The 17,702-nt window shown below is 41.6% G+C and overlaps 2 protein-coding genes across 3 annotated transcripts; both read right to left on the bottom strand.

Moving 5' to 3' along the window:
• Positions 1-1,544: 1,544 nt before the first annotated feature.
• snpha (syntaphilin a) lies at positions 1,545-7,974 on the bottom strand. 2 transcript variants are annotated; one of them, XM_085394490.1, is made up of 4 exons: positions 7,647-7,974; positions 4,135-4,266; positions 3,505-3,654; positions 1,545-3,337 (listed from the first exon to the last, which is right to left on the bottom strand). In XM_085394490.1, exons 1-4 carry the CDS (start codon positions 7,775-7,777, stop codon positions 2,068-2,070), a joined length of 1,683 nt encoding a protein of 560 aa, XP_085250616.1. In that variant the 5' UTR covers positions 7,778-7,974; the 3' UTR covers positions 1,545-2,067. The 2 variants fall into 2 exon arrangements, with proteins under 2 accessions (XP_085250616.1, XP_085250617.1); XM_085394491.1 differs by lacking the exon at positions 7,647-7,974 and adding an exon at positions 4,702-4,817.
• Positions 7,975-8,290: 316 nt separating this feature from the next.
• On the bottom strand, positions 8,291-16,612 carry rad21l1 (RAD21 cohesin complex component like 1). Its single transcript, XM_085394492.1, has 13 exons — positions 16,433-16,612; positions 15,643-15,772; positions 14,548-14,647; positions 14,169-14,272; positions 13,940-14,047; positions 12,558-12,659; positions 12,278-12,400; positions 11,945-12,174; positions 11,041-11,122; positions 10,533-10,675; positions 10,311-10,421; positions 9,983-10,057; positions 8,291-8,827 (listed from the first exon to the last, which is right to left on the bottom strand). The coding sequence occupies exons 1-13, from the start codon at positions 16,574-16,576 to the stop codon at positions 8,639-8,641; spliced, it is 1,641 nt and encodes a 546-aa protein (XP_085250618.1). The 5' UTR covers positions 16,577-16,612; the 3' UTR covers positions 8,291-8,638.
• Between the last annotated feature and the right edge of the window lie 1,090 nt (positions 16,613-17,702).

The raw sequence follows: 17,702 nt of genomic DNA, 5'->3' as shown, positions 1-17,702 counted from the left end.
AATGTAGATAAATGATCTGAGTGTGCGTTAAAGGATGGAGCAAATCAGACTCTCTCTCTTTCACACACACGCGCACACACACTACGCTAGTTATCTTTAAGATCCAAAATGTAATAAATGTTGTCCTTATAAAAGTATTTTTCACAATTTAGACCTTTACATTATCTCCATTATGTAAAATAACCTTGTATTAAGCTGCAGATTTCTGCTTCTCTATCCTTGGTCACGGATGCTCTTCCTTATTCATGTGTCCCAGCAGGATTGAAATGGAGTCTATACAGTAGGGCTGGGTATCGTCACTGATTTCTAGAATCGATTCAATTCCGATTCACAAGGTCCCGAATCGATTCGATCCACGATTCGATTCGATTTAAATCTGGGAAATTTTGACAGTCAGAAATATTATAATTCAGATCAGTACATTTACATATTTTTGTATCAATAAAAAGGAAGCTGACACACGCAAGACTTTATCACAGGTGTGAGCATCACAGCAGATGCCTTTGTGTCAAAGTAGCTGAAGATAAAACACAGAAAAACATGAAGGTGATTTTCCTGGCCTGGGATTTTATAAAAATATTCTGCAGTACATCAAAAACGAAAGAAAACCATTAATCAACATATGAACATTACCTCTGAAGTTACAGCGGTTTTATTAGAGACACGGCTAAGCGTTTTGCATTTTGAATAATTTTAAAAAGTTTAAATTTGTTCAGTATTGAACAGCAGAAATTAGGTTTTCTTTTCGGAAGTAAGTAAAAGGGAAAAAAACAGCGGCCGACAGCGCTGTAAACAACAGTAGACTTGTGCGTAACAAGCAAGCGAATAATGCAGAAAACAGACAGACAGAGAGAGACAGAGAGAGGGAGGGAGAGAGAGAGAGAGAGAGCTGTGCATCGCGGTGGAAGCAAAACAGGAAAAGTCAGAGTGAATTCATGACGATGTTTATGTGAAGCGTAGTTTGGATCTTCTTTTGCTGCTGGTTCGGTCAATATTGTTTGGAGAGACATCAAACTAACAGCTTTAGAATCGGCGCATAAAGGGCGTGAACACAAAGCGCGGACCGCCGACAGATCAGAATCAGCGAGCTGTCGGCTTTCAGCCCCGAGCGTGAGAAAGGCGACATCTCACTGATTCTGATCTGCGGGTTTTGTCTTTGTGCAGAATCCGTGTACCTGCTCTCATTTACTGTCTTAGCTGTTTGGTGGTTCTTGAAATTTTGTGAGATGTCACCAGAGATTCTGGCATTTCGGGCAAAATAAATTTATATTAAAAAATCGATTCAGGATTTTAATGAATCGATTTTACGTTATCCAAGCCAGAATCGATTTTAATCGATGAATCGATTATAAAAACCCACCCCTACTATACAGTTTTCCTTATGTTGTAGGAATTTAAAAAAATCATCCATCTGTCTGTTTCACTCTCACTAGAGTCAGTTCACATCTTTGCTTCTCAGAAAGTCCAAAACCTTTTTTCCTTGTTTGTGATACAAAAACGAATGCTTTTCCTCTCTTTTGCACCCACACCCTGTGTGCTCTGTTTATTAACTGCTTCTGAACACGTCACAAAAGAGCTGACTCTAACGTACTTTTCTGCTTTGGTGAGGCATCAGTGATGCCAAAGGAATTTCATGACTGTGACTCTCACATTCTCTGTGAACAATTTAGAAAATGTGATGAAGAAATTAGAGAAGCATTCAGTCACACACTATTTCTCTTATTTTCATAATGTGTACATTGTTGCTCTGAAGGCATCTCATACTGAAGGGGCTTTTTAATGCAAGCAAGAGTCCAAACAAACTGTGGGTTACATGCAAACCGCAATAAAGAGAAAACCACTTAAAGTGCAGGCAGTAGCAGTAAATACAGACTATATCAGTAAGGAAAGTATTTGATGTACAACTAATCTTTTGTTCTCTAAGGCAAAGCATGATCACAGACTCTAAAAATCTTATAAGTTTTGATATCCAATGCGAGGTTGAGACTGAAATGTTATAAAGTAAAGTCAGTGTTGTGCCTGGAGAGGTTTGGAGTCTTTTCTTAATGCCAAACGTGGCTGAAAGTTTCAGATTGATGTTGTTCCGTTCATGCTGGCGGGTCTGCGGCCCCTGCCTGCACCCTGACGTCGAAGTGAATGGAGAGCCACAGCACAGCAACCTCTCAGCAAGGACCCGATGTGGTACACCGGCATGACCTCCTGTGGTGCTCCTCGGCATAGCCATGCCATGGTTGGAACCACCGGCACTGCCAAAGCCAAGAGATCTACTAGGAAGTACCGGCTCCAGTGGCACCGCTGAGCGGAATGACCTTCTTCACCAGCTCCTCCATTTTCATCCTTATTGTCTTCTTCTATCTCCACTACTGTAGCTTCCTGCTTAACTGGTAGTGGAGCTATAGGGTGGGGCTGGCAGGTCTGAGGTCCCGCTGGTTTGTCCGGTTCTGATGGCTCTGCATTGTAAATATACTGAGGAAGGGATAGAGGAGGTAAAGATGATGGAAATCGTTGTTGTTCTGATGGGGTTATGTCTGCTGAGACTAAAGAAATTACACTTGGGCCTTCTGCACTGCTTTCTTCACAAAGCCAGGTCATGGTGGGGCTGCAGGCCTGGGAGCGGACCTCTGGTTTCTTCTCTGCTGCAGGAACAGGAATGGGGTTAGACTCAGTAGCAGAGACTGCAGCAGCCGTAACCGGGACTGCAGCAGCCGTAACCGGGACTGCAGCAGCTGTAACTGGGGCCTCCTCCTGAGGTAAGTGCAGAAACAAGTGATGGTGGGGGAGGTAGGTGTGTCCACTGCACCTGCAGCTGCTACTGAGAGTGTGGCAGGAGTGTGAGATTGGCAACACAGCCCCACCGCTGCACAACCTTTCATAGGTGGAAGAGCGTGGCACAGCTGGGGGGCCTCGGATGTGGCTCTGTGCCGGCAGCTGCTCTGACAGCAGGGCCGCCTCCAGGAGCAGGTGAGTTTGTCCTGCTGTTTGCGATGCTCCGCTTGGCTCGGGAGCACTTGAGCCGCGCTCCAGCTGCAGAGCCTCGCTGCTCAGTCTGGAGTGGGCGGCGCTGCGGGTTAAAGTGCTGGCTGGGGAACATCCACAGGAGCGAGACTTCCCACCTGGCCGACCTCCCTGCAACCCTGAGAATGGCTTGTGGTCATGGGAGTCTTGTTGCCGTACACCCAGGTTGGACCTTACCGACTCAACCACCTCCTGGAGATGCTGGATCTCCTTGCGGGCCTCTTTTAGGGCTAACTGGGCCTCGACACGGTGGCATTCCTCTTCTATCCAGTCTTCCTGCATCCTGTACAGCTGTGCCCTTAACTCATCTATTTCACAGTCCCTGATGAGGAAGTAAAGATTTTTGAATAGCAGTTATTTTTGCAGAGTCACTCATACACAGACACAGTGTAGGGAAGCACTAGGGAAGTGCAGAAAATGAAATAGCATTCATACAACAACAACTGCAACCACAACAAGGAAAGTAGGCGTATAGAGAAAAAGACTAACCTGTGCTGTAGCCTTTCCACATTTTCCCTCAGTCTGGCTCGCAGGTGTCGTATACACACCTCCTTCTGTTGAAGGGGTGTAAGGTACTGCTCTGGGGTCGGGGGCCTGATCCCATGGTTGTCGCTGCAAGCTGTGTGCTTCACCTGACGTCTGAATCACACGTGAATGAAAAAGGTTGGATTTAATCACATATGATGAGTATAAATTGATAGCTGACTGACAGTGAGTAGTAAAGTATAGTAGCATTAAACAGAAATCTGGTGATATAAAATAAAACACAAACCAATCCAACAACCTTCCAATAAACCCTTACTCTAGATTAATATCAGCCAGTTTTTGCTGACATTGTGTCAGCACTGGTAATTCAGTTCAACAGTTATTGCAGAAGCCGAGGGGTCCTGAAGTCTCAGCTGGCAAATCCCCTGTAAGAGCGTGCCAGTCCGACACAAGACTAACACATTCAGACAGTCAGTTACATCCATGGCTTTGGGCAATTCCGTGTGCAGTCCATTGAACTTGAATGTTTTATGAGAAGATGACTGAGTATAAAAAGATCTGGGGTAATTTTAGTAACATTTTGGTGTCTTATTTTCCGACTGTTAGACTACAGGAGTGTAAGTTGCATGTTACCTGGGGGTACTGGGATAAGTCCGGGCTGTAGGACTGCCCTCTGGTGGCCTAACTCGACCAGGGTAGGTGTGAGTACTTGATGTGTCGCTGTGGGAATATCGCCCGCTGCCGCCACTAGTTCCCACCGAGCGCCTTGTTGGGAGATCAAATTATTACTTAATAATATTATTATTAATAATGACAAAAATCAGATTTCAATCAGCACAACTATAATCGTAAGAGGATTTTTATTTCGATGTGCAAAAATTTATAACTGGAGAAAATTTAAAAAAGCAAACATCAATGGCAACAGATACAAGAGTCGAGACGCACATTCAAGAAAGAGCTGGGGTGGAAGTGGGTCGCAAAGCAGCTTGCAGATATGCAGCAACTGTAAGCAGGCTGAAGCAGCTTAAATAGCATGCCCTATATGAGCCAATTTGATGTGTAGAAAGATAGCTGCTGAGCTGGTAGGTGCTGATTTGCTGGGGTGACAGCTGAGCTTGAACTAATGCTACACTCAATACGTAATATTTTTTGCCATTTGGCTGAAAAAAAAAAAGAGAGAAAAATGAGAAGAAACAGTACCTGCGCTGACCTGAGGAGGGCTTTCGACTCGGAGTTAGAGACATCGATGTGCAAAGGAATGTCCAACGTCTCCACGGCTCTCTCTAGAGAGGGACACTAGGAGCCCTCAGAGCTGCGCTGTAATCACCGTTACAGACACAAACATATCACAGGTAAAACCAGCATGAAGAAAACTGAATCCCAAAACCTGACAAGGAGCGTGTTTTGCTTCTAAAACACTGTGTCTTGTGTGCGGCCATTATGTGGCTCTAGGCTGGAAGGCAGTGACAAAAGTCTAACGCTAACACTTGTAAAATAAATAGTCTAGGCAGCAGCAGATAAAGCCTCCTTTCTCTGCTGACACAAAGGCGACACAGTAAGTCTACAATCAGCGCAGCTGCCTCTCTCTACGTTGTGTCCTCCCTGTCTGCAGAGCTGCAGGCAAACATGATGAAACTTCACATTAACTGCTATAAAAAGCTATAAAACAGAGACAAAGCCTCACTTTTGGTGGCTGGCAGAGTCAACAGTCACTGAGGTTATCAACTGTTCACAAATACTTAAATAGTGGAACAGAGATGGTTCCTGCATGTGTTTGTACTATTGTAATTTCAACTGTGTTAATCTCTATATTTAATTTAATATATTTCATTCCTGTCTTCTCCAACATGAAGGTTTGAATCAGTTTGAATCCCTTCTTCACAACAGCAGGTTTAAAATGTTAATGTCAGCCGTGGTATTAAAACTCAAAACAACCTGACTACTGACTGAAATACTGGGCTGGCCCACCTTTTGCCCTCAGAACTGACTTATTCCTTGCTTTCCTTCCATCTTTCAGTAAGGTGCTGGAAACACTTCTCGGAGATGCAGCTGCTGCAGATTTGTTAGCAGGACATTCCTGATGAGAATCTACTGTTCCACCCTAACATCCAAAAGGCGTTCTATTGGACTGAGATCTGATGAATGTGCAGGGCACTTGAGTACAGTGAACTCACTGCCATGTTCAAGAAACCAGTTTGAGATTATTTCACATGGCGTGCTATCCTGCAGCAAGTAGCCATCAGAAACTCAATACACTGTGGTCATAAAGGGATGGATGTAGTTAGCAACAGTAAGTGTTCCAAGAAAATATCACCCACATCATTGCACATACACCGGCATGAACCATTAATACGAGACAGAATTATTTCAATCTGCTAATATCCGATTTTAGTGAGTTTGTGTGAATACTAGCCTCAGTTACCTCTCCTTGGCTAATAATAATAATAATAAGAAGAAGAACTTTGATGTGTATAGCATTTTCAAGATACCCAAGGACACTTTACAAAAGAGTAGAAAGCAAAAAGGCTGACAGGAGTGGCACTTGCTGTGGTCTTCCGCTGCCCTAACCTGTCTGCTTCAAGGTTCAACATTTTGTGTTTTCAGAGCTGCTCTTCTGTATATATTATAATATAATGAGTGGTTATTTGAGTTACAGTTGCCTTCCTCTCAGCTTGAAGCAGTCTGGCCATTCTTCTCCGATCTGATTCTCCTCTGATCAACAAGAAATATCCACCCAGATATCTCCTGCTCACTGGATATTTTCTCTTTTTTCATTAATTCTCTGTAAACCATAGAGATGATCATGTGGGAAAATCCCAGTAGATCCTCAGTTTTAGAAACCAACAACTTGAGTTTAAAATCACTTAAATCTGCCTTCCCTCCTCATTCTAATGCTCAGTTTAAACTTCAGTAAGTTGTTTTGGCCATGTCTACATTCCTAAATGCACCGAGATCCTGGCTTGTGGTTTGGTGATGAGATATCGGAGTTCAAGAGTAGATGAACAGGTTACCTAACAAAGTAGCCGGTGAGTGTATATTGGATTGAAAGCAAATATTGCGTATTGACTTTTTCAGAATTTAGACTTGTTCGGTTTATTATTATCAGATATTTCATAACTGCATCTTCCCTAACTGTGATTGTAAATCAGGCTAAGTATTTACTAATTTAAGCAGTTTGATACATGTTGATAATGAAAAAGAATCTAAATACATATACATTCCCTGAATTTAATTATCCCATAGGTAAAAATATTGTTTTTTCGCAGATAAATCACTTGTATAATCAAGGTGATCTAATGGTAGCTACAGCCCATTTCTGTTCAGCCCAACCAGCAAAAAAAAATCCAAGATGAGGACAAAATGTTCTCATCTGTTTTCAGAAGTCTCACAGCTCTGCGTAAAGCTTAAGGAAACCTGCTGATCCACGCTCAAAATGTACCAGCAATTCAGGCAGCTGCAGACACAACAGACCTGTAACACTGCCGCTAATGAAAAGCGCACCCAGCGAGCCGGAAGAGTCTCATTGTGCCCTATATTTAATTTCTAGGACGACGAGGCGGGAAATCTCACCTCCCTCTCCTACGTCTGCGCAACAAGTGCTAAGAGCTGGCGAGAAATACGCAATCATCTTACGTAAGTGTGAGTTTCGGTGTTCACTGTGTAGGCGAGCAGCATCAAACAGCCGGTGCATAAAACTGTACTCAAAGCAGCATTTAGGCACTCTGCAGAGGATCCAGGAGGTGGGGGATGCCGGGAATGTTTCCGGATAAATATCACAAGGAGAGATGGGGACGGTGCGCTTTGTCCTTGAGTCATCATTACGGTATTGAATCACATGATTTTCAACATCTGTCGCCTAAAATAAGACGCTGTTAGATAAGCAGTTAAAGAAGTCTCATCACTTTCGCATGGCCAACTGACTGCAAGCGAGTCCCTAAATAGGACACCCAACACCCCAGCAGGTACTTTCTACCGAAGACAACGCTTCTAATCGAAACCGCTGACAAGCACATTTCGCCCCAGCTGTGTCCTACATACGATCATGTTGAGTAACCGTATGATACGGTTACTAAACAAGGGTATATCACCATGTCTCTGAAGCTCAAAACAAACGTTCCCTGCAGACACAAAAGACCGACAACAACCTGCATGTGAAGCGGTACCATTTGGGCAGGTGGCAGCTGTGCATCGCGGAAAAGCCTCGGTTTCTGCCTGACTTAACGGTCCCCGGTGGCAGCAAGAAGAAAAGATGCTGGTGGTGCTGATGAGGGTCCATCCTGCAGCCATGAAGCCCGCAGATTAATGAGGCGACTGCGTCTGCTGCATCGCTGCTTCTTAAAGTGACAGCAGGGAATCATAAAGCCTCATCCGGCAGGATGTACCCGCATGTCTCCGTTTTCTGACAGGTGAATCCTTTATTCTAATAAAGACAAGCAGGCTGCTGAGCTCCCTGTTCAACAACCCAGCTGATGGACGGACTTGCAGAAAGAAAATCATGCTCCAATTCACAGATAAAGCAAAGTTTGTTTGCATAGAACAGAAATAAATACAAGTCTGTGCTTTGATATATGCATTTACTTTAATGCAATCCACAATGCTTCAGCCAATACAAGACACAGCACGAATAGAGAAACTTCTAAATTTTCACTACTTAAATAATTAACTTTAACAACATATTTCTACCTGCTAAAGAGTCACGTTAAATACTTTGTTAAAGAAAGTTTTGAAGAATGAAGAACAGCAACATTTCAGATAAAACAACAAAGAGCTATGTGACATTTTTTTTGTGTAACTGGTCACAGAAATAACTTCTGAGATCTTGTGTCTGGAATAAATATACACGACAGAAAAAGCAGAAAGCAGACTAAAACATATAGAGAATTGAATATGTAAAATCAGAGACCTGATAAAACAGTCTGGCCAAGCATTTTAGGAAACGTGTTCCTTCACTGAAACCCAGAACAAGCAAACATATAAACAGAGTAATATGTGTTCATTTAATGCAGTTTATACTATTTATTCCAGAAGCTTATTTCAGTAACTTTAATATAATCTTATCAGAGTTAAACAGACACAGTGATTCTGCGTCATTTACAAACCCAAGCTGGCATGTTAGAAGACTGACTTCTGCTTTTTACTAATTGTAGAATTTGGGTCCAGGTGTGGCAGAGATGTCCTCATAGGGAGCGGTCTGACACAGGCGGAGGACTTCTTGTTTTTTCAGGACGAGGAAACAGAAGAAGGTGGTTGCAGCTTGCCAGCGACTGCTTCCTTCACAAATTCCCTGCAGGCTGAACGTGGGGTCTTTGCTGTCATACTGGCTCTGCTGCAAACACAAACACACACAGACAAGAGTTTAATTTCCTGTACATCACCCCTAATCCTCTCCCATCCCTCTCATTGTTAAATTCCTGTCCACGCTGACTACAGTTTCTGATATTCAGGGTTAAGTAGGGCATGGTGCAGAAAAACACAGTACAGGGTGTCCACATTTAAAATAAACTTATTAAGTAAAATTTGATTGTCAACTAATTTTGTTACTAAATGGCTGCGATCAGATGTGCTAACCAACAGACCAGCAGGTCCTTTCTTTTTGGTAAGTATAAACAAAACTTAATCCCTTTACATTTATGTATATGTTAATTTTCTCTTTTTAATGCATGGTGAAGTTACATTTCTGGATAGTAACAACTCAAATAAGTTTCAGAAAGAGAAACAGAGATGACCCCGGTATGCTAAGCTTTTTCTGGACTTTGCTACTCTCCTTTAGGTCAAGAAGATTTGTTCAGTTTTATTCTAATTAGTAAAAGGATACCGTTAAACAATTCTTGAATACAACATCTCCCTAAGGCCAACAATGATATCCAGAAGGTGGTGAGGTTATGTTATTGACATTGGGACAACTTTCATCTTGGAACCAGTATTCAAAAAACCCCCAAACCCTTTCCTAAACCTGGAAACTGGTTAGTGATTTCCTGGCAACCAAAGGTTGCTAGGGAAAAATGTGTTTTCTTCACATAGTTTCGAGTGGTTGTGGGAGGCTGCTCACACTCGCTAGATAAAATTGGTCGCAAAGAGGACGCCACACTCAAAACCTCCACGTGACTGATTTTGAACAATCAGATGTGCCCTATTTAGACCCTCAGTAGCAGGATCGCAGATGTCAAGCCAAGACTGTTAGCTGTCATTTACTCAACACTGAAATGTTTGCAGAGTAATCAGGATGTTGTTATCATATCTATACCATAACAGTCAGGTCTGAATTTTGTCTCGATCATGCGTTTTTCAGGAACCAAGTACTAATGTTAAGTCAGCTTATGTAACATCCAAACTGAAATTAAGTAGACCCCATGGGACAAACAACACTCCTGTGTCCTGAACATGCATTCTTCCCATCTATTTTAATTCCAGTTACATCCAAGATGGAGTAGCTGGTGCGACTTTAATTCTAATGTCCAACCATTTATTTTTAGAGTCTTACTTTTAGAGCGTTCAGAAGCTTCTGTGCTCGCCTGGTTATCCTCCTCTCCTCAAAGTCCTGGCTATTCAGCATAGACTGGAGGTAAGAAAGGCACCATATTTCAGTCAGTGATGCTGGGCACATCGCCAAGGCAGGGTGGGAAATGAACACCCGCCATCTGTCAAGTGTTAATAGATTGGAGCTCATCTACTGTATTAGCTATTTTCACACACAATCATCCATTATTAGTTCACTTTCATTCCACAGTTAAGGTCGGTGAGAAGCAGAGGTTGGCAGAGGACAGTTTCCTGCCCTGCTTCTATTTGTAACTGTTTGTGTCTGCAAGCACCTGAGTGTGGAGGGAAGTTGACTGCGTGCTGTGCTCCAAGTAAGGCGGGTGGACAAATATGGAGTCTTCAGATGGAAGTGATGGATGAGTAAGCTCTGACCTGTTTTCATCCTGGTAGAAAGAGCACAGATTATGAGCTATGGACAATGAAAAACAGTGAAAGCAGGGGAACTATAATAAATATATATATATATTTTTTTTACATAACATGTTAATACTTACTTGTGTGAGCTGTGAGTAGCTCTCACGCTGGCTGTCGTTGACGTGATCGTGTTCAGTCAGCTCAGTGTTGTGTGTTTTTTCAGGATCAGCTGATAAATCCATGACACTGACTTCTGTAGTGAGGGCACTTCGTTCCCTCTGAGCTAAGGAGCAGGACAAAGCACATACATTAAAAACAATATAGCACCAAATCACAACAACTGTCACCTCAAGGCGCTTTATACTGTAAGGTAAAGACCCTACAATAATACAGAAACAACAACAACAAAAGAAATCTATGAGCAAGCACTTGAAAGCAGTGGGAAGGAAAAACTCAATTTCAACAAGAAGAAGCCTCTGGCAGAAACAAGCTCAGAGGAAAGATCATTTTATTATAATCTTTCCTACTTTCTCCACCATTCTTTTGTCTTTTTACCCTTCTGCCTCTCAGCTTTAACTTTGTTATATTACACATGTACTGTAATAACAGAAACAACACCATAGAAATGAATAAACAAACATAAAATACCTTTATGCTCTTCGTGGCGCATCTCCTCAACATCCTCACGTACACCACGGCGCTTCACTTGGAAAAAACTCCTAGCAAAAAGCTGGAAATGTAAAATGTGACATAACATTAATAGCAGGGATTCACCTTTGTCTATGCGCCAAAATGCAAAGTTTAATCAAAATCACCTCGTAAAATCAAAAAGCCTTTACTTGATTTAAACTGGCTTATCTATTATCTTCCCATGCACCTCCAGAACGCCTCGAGCACGGCTGCTATTTTGAGACCACTTGGTGGAAGTCTCATTGTGTCCTCTCGCACTATATACATCAGCAATGAATGCTGGATCTCCTGCAGCGTGTCAAAATGAGAATCCTTTAACTGATTCTACATTTTGTGCAAGTGAAGCAACTCACAGGGAAGCAAATTTGGCAAGTGACAAGTTATGATTGCTTCAGTGTAGCCAAAAGTCTCTTGCGTTTGGATCAAACCGTGTATTTGCAGTAATCATTACAGCGTTTCCACCGTATGCCCTCCCTCAGATAACTCAGCGATTTTCAGATGAAGACAATCACCAGAAAACCCAACACAAGCTAAAGCAACAAGCATGTTGCCGGTCCCACTCGTGATGCTTTTGGTCTTTCGGGCTTTACCTGAAAACTAGTTTTAGCGATCGAATTCACTATCATTACCAAAAGTTACATTAGTTTAAAAGACAAATGAATGATTCCTCTGTAAATACGTTTAAAGCTTGTCGTGAAATTGCAGAGTGCTCAGCTTAAATAGCAGCGCTGGAAGCTGTCTGGAAGTGGACCAGAAAAGGTTTTTGAAGGCGAAAATCATTTATGTGACTCCCAGAAAAAACAGACAATAGTGGTGATATTATTGTGGGATTAATATTGTTGAGAATGTAGCAGGGTTTCACCTCCTTTATCTGGAGCGATAAAACAGTGGAACACGGCTGTGCAAAGAGTTTATCTGCACCTCCGCTCTCTTTCCACTGCATTAGCTGCACAGTGGGCGGGGCCATGTCCAAAGGAGTGACCAGATCTGAAAAGTCAGAAAGCTGCTTTCTGATGCATTCGTTGCTCAGCTCTTTAGTCTGATCCACCACCAACTTGCGTTTCCTCTTCCCCTTCTTCCTCTCAGAGTTTGCTGAAGAAAAACAGTTAACCATACAAGAGTTTATGTGAGAAAAAGAGTGGCATTTCAGCTGTTCTGATGTGAGTGGCTTTTGATTGGCATGCTTGGTGCTTACGAGTGATGGGCACAGGTTCGAGAGCAAAGGCCTCCTCATTAGCGAGCAGGGTGGTCTGATTCGCCATCGGGGTCTCTACTTCCATGGAATCCGTTCTGTTAGCATCTGCCAAACATATGGGCTCTGTTCAGAGCAAACACAGCTCTTTACTCTCTTAATGAACAACACAATTCCCTTGCGCTGCTGTACAATCAAGCGCATATCACTTGCAGCTGTTTAAATTAAATTGAAAATGTGATTTAAATAGCTAATGTAAAATACAGTCACAATGAAATATCACCTTGCTGATCATATAAAGGCGAGCTCGGCAGGTTTTCATTTTGTGGATTCTCCTGGATGAATTCTGTGGCCTCAGCATTATCACTGGACTGCGCCAGAAAATCTACAAAGTCAGTGGAGGAAAAAATAAAACATATAGTTAATATGTTCCATTTTAATTCTGATATGTGAAAAAGCAAAAAAAGAGACCATCTGCAACCATACAACCATTCATTATTAAAAACTAAAAAGCAGATAGGAGCCATGCCGTGTCTCAAAGGCTATTTATTCTTTGTGTTACAGTTCAGATGTTGGATCCCTGAGAGAATACAGGAACATGAGTCCTGTCAAGGACCTGAAGGCCCAGACAGACCGTCTCCTCTCACAAACACCAAAGCTAATAGCAGATGTGAGCAATCCAGGTCAAACATTTCCGTTTATAACCAGGACAAGGATTGCAAACACCACTGGAAAAAGGAGAGCTTTGATTGAGTTTATAGCATATCCTGTGACATTTTACTCAATCACCTACTGCAAGAATGGTTTATACTCCTTTTTTGATCTGTATGCATTTGGTGACAAAACACCAATTTTTAATGGCCTGCTGAATACTGATATATTTGAAAGAATATTTTCTGGCATCACAACTTTACAGTAAAGGTAACACTAGAGTCAGTCAGTATCCCAGAGAGGGATCTGTTTTTAAATGTTCTTCTGGCTAAAAACTGACTGTAAACTGATCCTCATCAATTCACGTAAGACTACCGAGTAATCAGCACCTCCAAATCTGAGGAGTTTAAGTATCTCGGGGTCTTGTTCACGAGTGATGGGAGAAGGGAGCGGGAGATCGACAGACGGATTGGTGCAGCGGCTGCAGTGATGCGGACGCTGTACCGGTCTGTTGTGGTGAAGAGAGAGCTGAGTGTAAAAGTGAAGCTCTCAATTTACCGGTCGGTCTACGTCCCTAACCTCACCTATGGTCACGAGTGGTAGTGACCGAAAGAACGAGATTGCGAATACAAGCGGCGGAAATGGGCTTTCTCCGAAGGGTGGCTGGCCTCTCCCTTAGAGATAGGGTGAGAAGTTCAGCCATCCGGGAGGGGCTCAGAGTAGAGCAGCTGCTGCTCCACATCGAAAGGAGCCAGCTGAGGTGGTTCAGGCATCTGACAAGGATGCCCCCTGGGCGAGGTTTTCCGGGCATGTCCCACCGGGAGGAGGCCCCGGGGCAGATCCAGGACACCCTGGAGAAATTATATCTCTCGGCTGGCCTGGGAACGCTTTGGTGTTCCCCCGGATAAGCTGGAGGAGGTGGCTGGGGAGAGGGAGGTCTGGGCTTCTCTGCTTGGGCTGCTGCCCCCGCGACCCGGCCCCGGATAAGTGGAAGAAAATGGATGGATGGAATACCGAGTAAGTCAAATCCTCGGTCCTCATCCCCGAATGCATCTCCATGTTGAGCCAAGCTCTGGAAGCTCACATCCATCAATACATTATGATAACTTTGGCGCTCATCTCCTACAATCAACGACAAGTAAGGGAAGAAATTAATAATATTCTATGACAGAATGAAATCAGGCTCAACAGAAACAAAAACAATGACAACTCAACTTAAGCAAGAAAACAACTCAGCTCTTACCAATGTCTGCAAAGTTTAGAAAGTTATTTCCAAAGTCCTCTTTCAGAGTGATTTCCTCCAATCGACACTGGTTCAGTGAAAAGTGGTCCACAACATCTATGTCACTGGTGTGTGGACACAAACAGAATACTTATTCATCAGGTTTAAATAAATAACAAGTAATTAAATTATGTATGATTGCAGGGCAGCCTTACTTTAGGAAGTCAACACAGAATTATAACTTAGAAAATAGGTAAGTCCACAATCAGCCTTATATTTTTTTATATATTTTATATGAGCAATCCTTTTATTCATATCCTTTTATATTGACAAGCATGTCATAAAAATCTATTCTATAAATGACAGGTTAGACGTGTTGGAGAAGTGAGGAAAACAGTGCCTGGGGTCTGGAAGCTGGGGATCAAAGGTAGTGAAATCTTCGACCAAGGTAATCGCTTTTATTGTGGCCTCAAGCCCCTCCACCGGCAGATCTGTCTGACCTGGTGTATTATGAGAGAAAGAGCATGCAGGTAAATTAAGTTTTCACACCATAGGTTTGATGAAAGACTGTTTGCTGTGATCGTGTACATGAGAAAACCACAAATCAGCTCAAGTTCTTGGGGTTGAAAACGTTCCTTCTTAAAATATGTTGGTTAAGCACTTATGTCATAAATGGGATACGGTCTGTTACCACTTTAGATACATATAAGTGAAACTAATGCATTCTAACACATAGAGCATGTTTTCATAAATACTCCTTTCATGAATATTGCAATGTGCCATTTTTGTTGAAGCTTTTTGCTGCATTACAAATAAATGGCTAATATAAAATAAATGATTACATGGTTGGTTCAAAAACAAACAAAACAAACACACACAGTCTTATGTACCATACACTGTAACTTTAATAAACCCAGGATTAATTGTAGGATTGTTAGACTGGATTAATCGTATTAAAATCTGAATGAAAATTTTTTTACATGGCAGTTAATCAATTTCTGAAAACCATCCTTTCCTTATTATCAGCCGGTAAGACCATTTCCCACACCCATAAACATAAACTACTCTACACTCTTTTTATATTGCCAACACTTTACTCACTTTTAGTCACTTACAGTTATTTATTTACCTTTTAGTCACTTTAATTTTAAAACTGTGTATATACTGTATATTCTGTGTATTTATTATCTCACTCCTATTGCCTGTTTATGCCCTGTCCTCATCTTCAACATCACGCTGCTCTGTTGTATCTTAATTGCCCCTTGGGGATAAATAAAGTCTTTCTGATTCTGATCAGATTGTGAAATAAGTTTTGGTTCTGCTAAAATTCAGGTTTTAGCTTTATTTATTTACGAGGAACTGTCACATAAACTGTACAACAATAGTTGCTCCGATTAAAAATATTTTACAATGTTATTCTGAAAGAATTTAAATTATTTAACGCACACACAGACACACACGCGCACACACACAAACTTCAACAAGGCGGGGTTACCTGGCCTAAAAGCTGTTTTAATCTTAATCAGGGCATCGCTGCAGTCTGCAAGGAGATACTTTGCTTTTCTGGAGTAGATTCGAACCACACCAAGGAGCAGATGACCAGATGTCCGCAAACCAATTCTCACCTACAAAGAACACACAAACTGACGTCTCAGACTCACTCTTTATATAGTTAATATAAAAGATTAACTAAAACTAGCCATTAAAAAGCGTTTTAGTTATTTCAGGGATGAAATCATGATTATTTAACTCAAAGACTAAAAAAAAGTGTGTTTATTTAAACTTAAAAAAGTAGACACCTGACACTCATCTCCACCCTGCCTGTGCTCTGTATAAACCCAGAAAAGGGAAAGCAATAGTCTTTATCACTGTGGTTAAATTTGTTAAGAAAACTATTTGTTTAATAAGACTGGGATGTCTGATTGTGTTGTGTGTCAGCTGCCTTCACTGTAAAGTTTCACGTTCATATTGTGCTATCTACTTGCCCATGGGAAAATACCTCCTATACTCTAATAATTAAAAAGACAAAAAACAAAACAAAAAAAACAAACAAACCCCAAACTAAAAATAACATAAAAACCGAAATGAACCAAGCAAATCCACTTTAGGAACTGACTGAAACTAAACGGAAATGAAAACAGTTCAAATAGAATAGAATGGTCCTTTATTGTCATTGCTCAAGCACAACGAAAAATCATAAAGCTAATGTCAACATAAAACTATAATAACTGGCTTAAGTTATCCCATAATATGTGGTTATGGATATGCGCTTTGAAAACGTTTACCTTTGGTGAAATTATTTCTCTGATAGTTGTTTCCAGGTTGCATTCAAAAACATGGGCCTTTGTTAGCTTCTTTTCCCAGTGGGCTGCTAGCCAGATTTTGGCTAGTGATCCGCGCTTAGAAGTGAAGAGTTGTGTGTAGAACATCGTGTTGGTAAGTTAGCTGTCACCTGTGAGGGAAATATCAATGTTTGTTTAATTATGTTTCACGTCTCGGCTGAATTTTCTCATGCTGATTTAGCTAAGTTTAGAAAATAGGTGTTTCCTTGACCGCTAACTAAGCCTGACTTCTACTGTCAATGTCCTCTAACGAAGTTAGCTAAGAGTTAGCTACGAAGCTGTAAGCCTATCAGAATTTTTTCAAGTGAGTTTAACTTCTACTGTTATCAGTGACGCTAAAAGCATAAAGGGGTTATAATAATTAATTTTACACAAGCGCAGTAAAGGCCCGATACAAACACAGCCGCCTACCTTAACTTTGAAAGTGCCGCCTTTTGACATTGAACAGCATAACACCGCCAGGGGTTATTCTGGCGCCATTTACGTCAATTAAAAAACAAACAACAACAGCCAGTTGATATAAATGGCCACAAATATTTTTTTTTTTTTTAAAAACTACTAACATTATAAAAGTACCTGTGGTATTAAAAAAAACAAGAAATCACACATTTCACTATTCAAGCTTAAGTTGAAAAGAAATTCAGATATTTAAATAATTTTTAATCAATTATTCATAAGAATACTTATTAGAACAGCAAAAGAGTGCTTTCCATTAGTTATGTTCATTGTCATTAAAGTTAGTCTTCCTCTAACAATACTGGTCTCTAGCTGTCTAAGTAGTGCTCAAGGACTTTTGCAAAGTGCAACACAATTTCAATTTCAATTTTATTTATATAGCGTCAAATCACAACAAAAGTCGCCTCAAGGCGCTTCATAGATACAGAGAAAAACCCAACAATCATATGACCCCCTATGAGCAAGCACTTTGGCGACAGTGGGAAGGAAAAACTCCCTTTTAACAGGAAGAAACCTCCGGCAGAACCAGGCTCAGGGAGGGGCGGCCATCTGCTGCGACCGGTTGGGGTGAGAGAAGGAAGACAGGATAAAAGGCATGCTGTGGAAGAGAGACAGAGGTTAATAACAGATATGATTCAATGCAGAGAGGTCTGTTAATACATAGTGAGTGAGAAAGGTGACTGGAAAGGAAAAACTCAATGCATCATGGGAATCCCCCGGCAGCCTACGTCTATTGCAGCATAACTAAGGGAGGATT

This window comes from Rhamphochromis longiceps, linkage group LG20 (assembly GCF_057381845.1).
Source record: "Rhamphochromis longiceps isolate RC_006_pf linkage group LG20, R_longiceps_female_GT1.1, whole genome shotgun sequence".
Taxonomy (NCBI): Eukaryota; Metazoa; Chordata; class Actinopteri; order Cichliformes; family Cichlidae; genus Rhamphochromis; species Rhamphochromis longiceps.
Note: the sequence above shows the minus strand (reverse complement) of the source record. Positions and strands in the feature narration are given on the sequence as shown.

Coding starts and splice junctions, on each gene's coding strand:
- rad21l1 (XM_085394492.1), bottom strand. CDS start 16,576: ATGTTCTACACACAACTCTTCACTTCTAAGCGCGGATCACTAGCCAAA. Junction 14,048..14,168: donor TCTAAACTTTGCAGACATTG/GTAAGAGCTGAG, acceptor CGTTGATTGTAG/GAGATGAGCGCCAAAGTTAT. Junction 10,676..11,040: donor GCGCCACGAAGAGCATAAAG/GTATTTTATGTT, acceptor CCTGCTCCTTAG/CTCAGAGGGAACGAAGTGCC.
- snpha (XM_085394490.1), bottom strand. CDS start 7,777: ATGGACCCTCATCAGCACCACCAGCATCTTTTCTTCTTGCTGCCACCG. Junction 3,655..4,134: donor ACTTATCCCAGTACCCCCAG/GTAACATGCAAC, acceptor CGTGTGATTCAG/ACGTCAGGTGAAGCACACAG. Junction 3,338..3,504: donor GTGGAAAGGCTACAGCACAG/GTTAGTCTTTTT, acceptor CTTCCTCATCAG/GGACTGTGAAATAGATGAGT.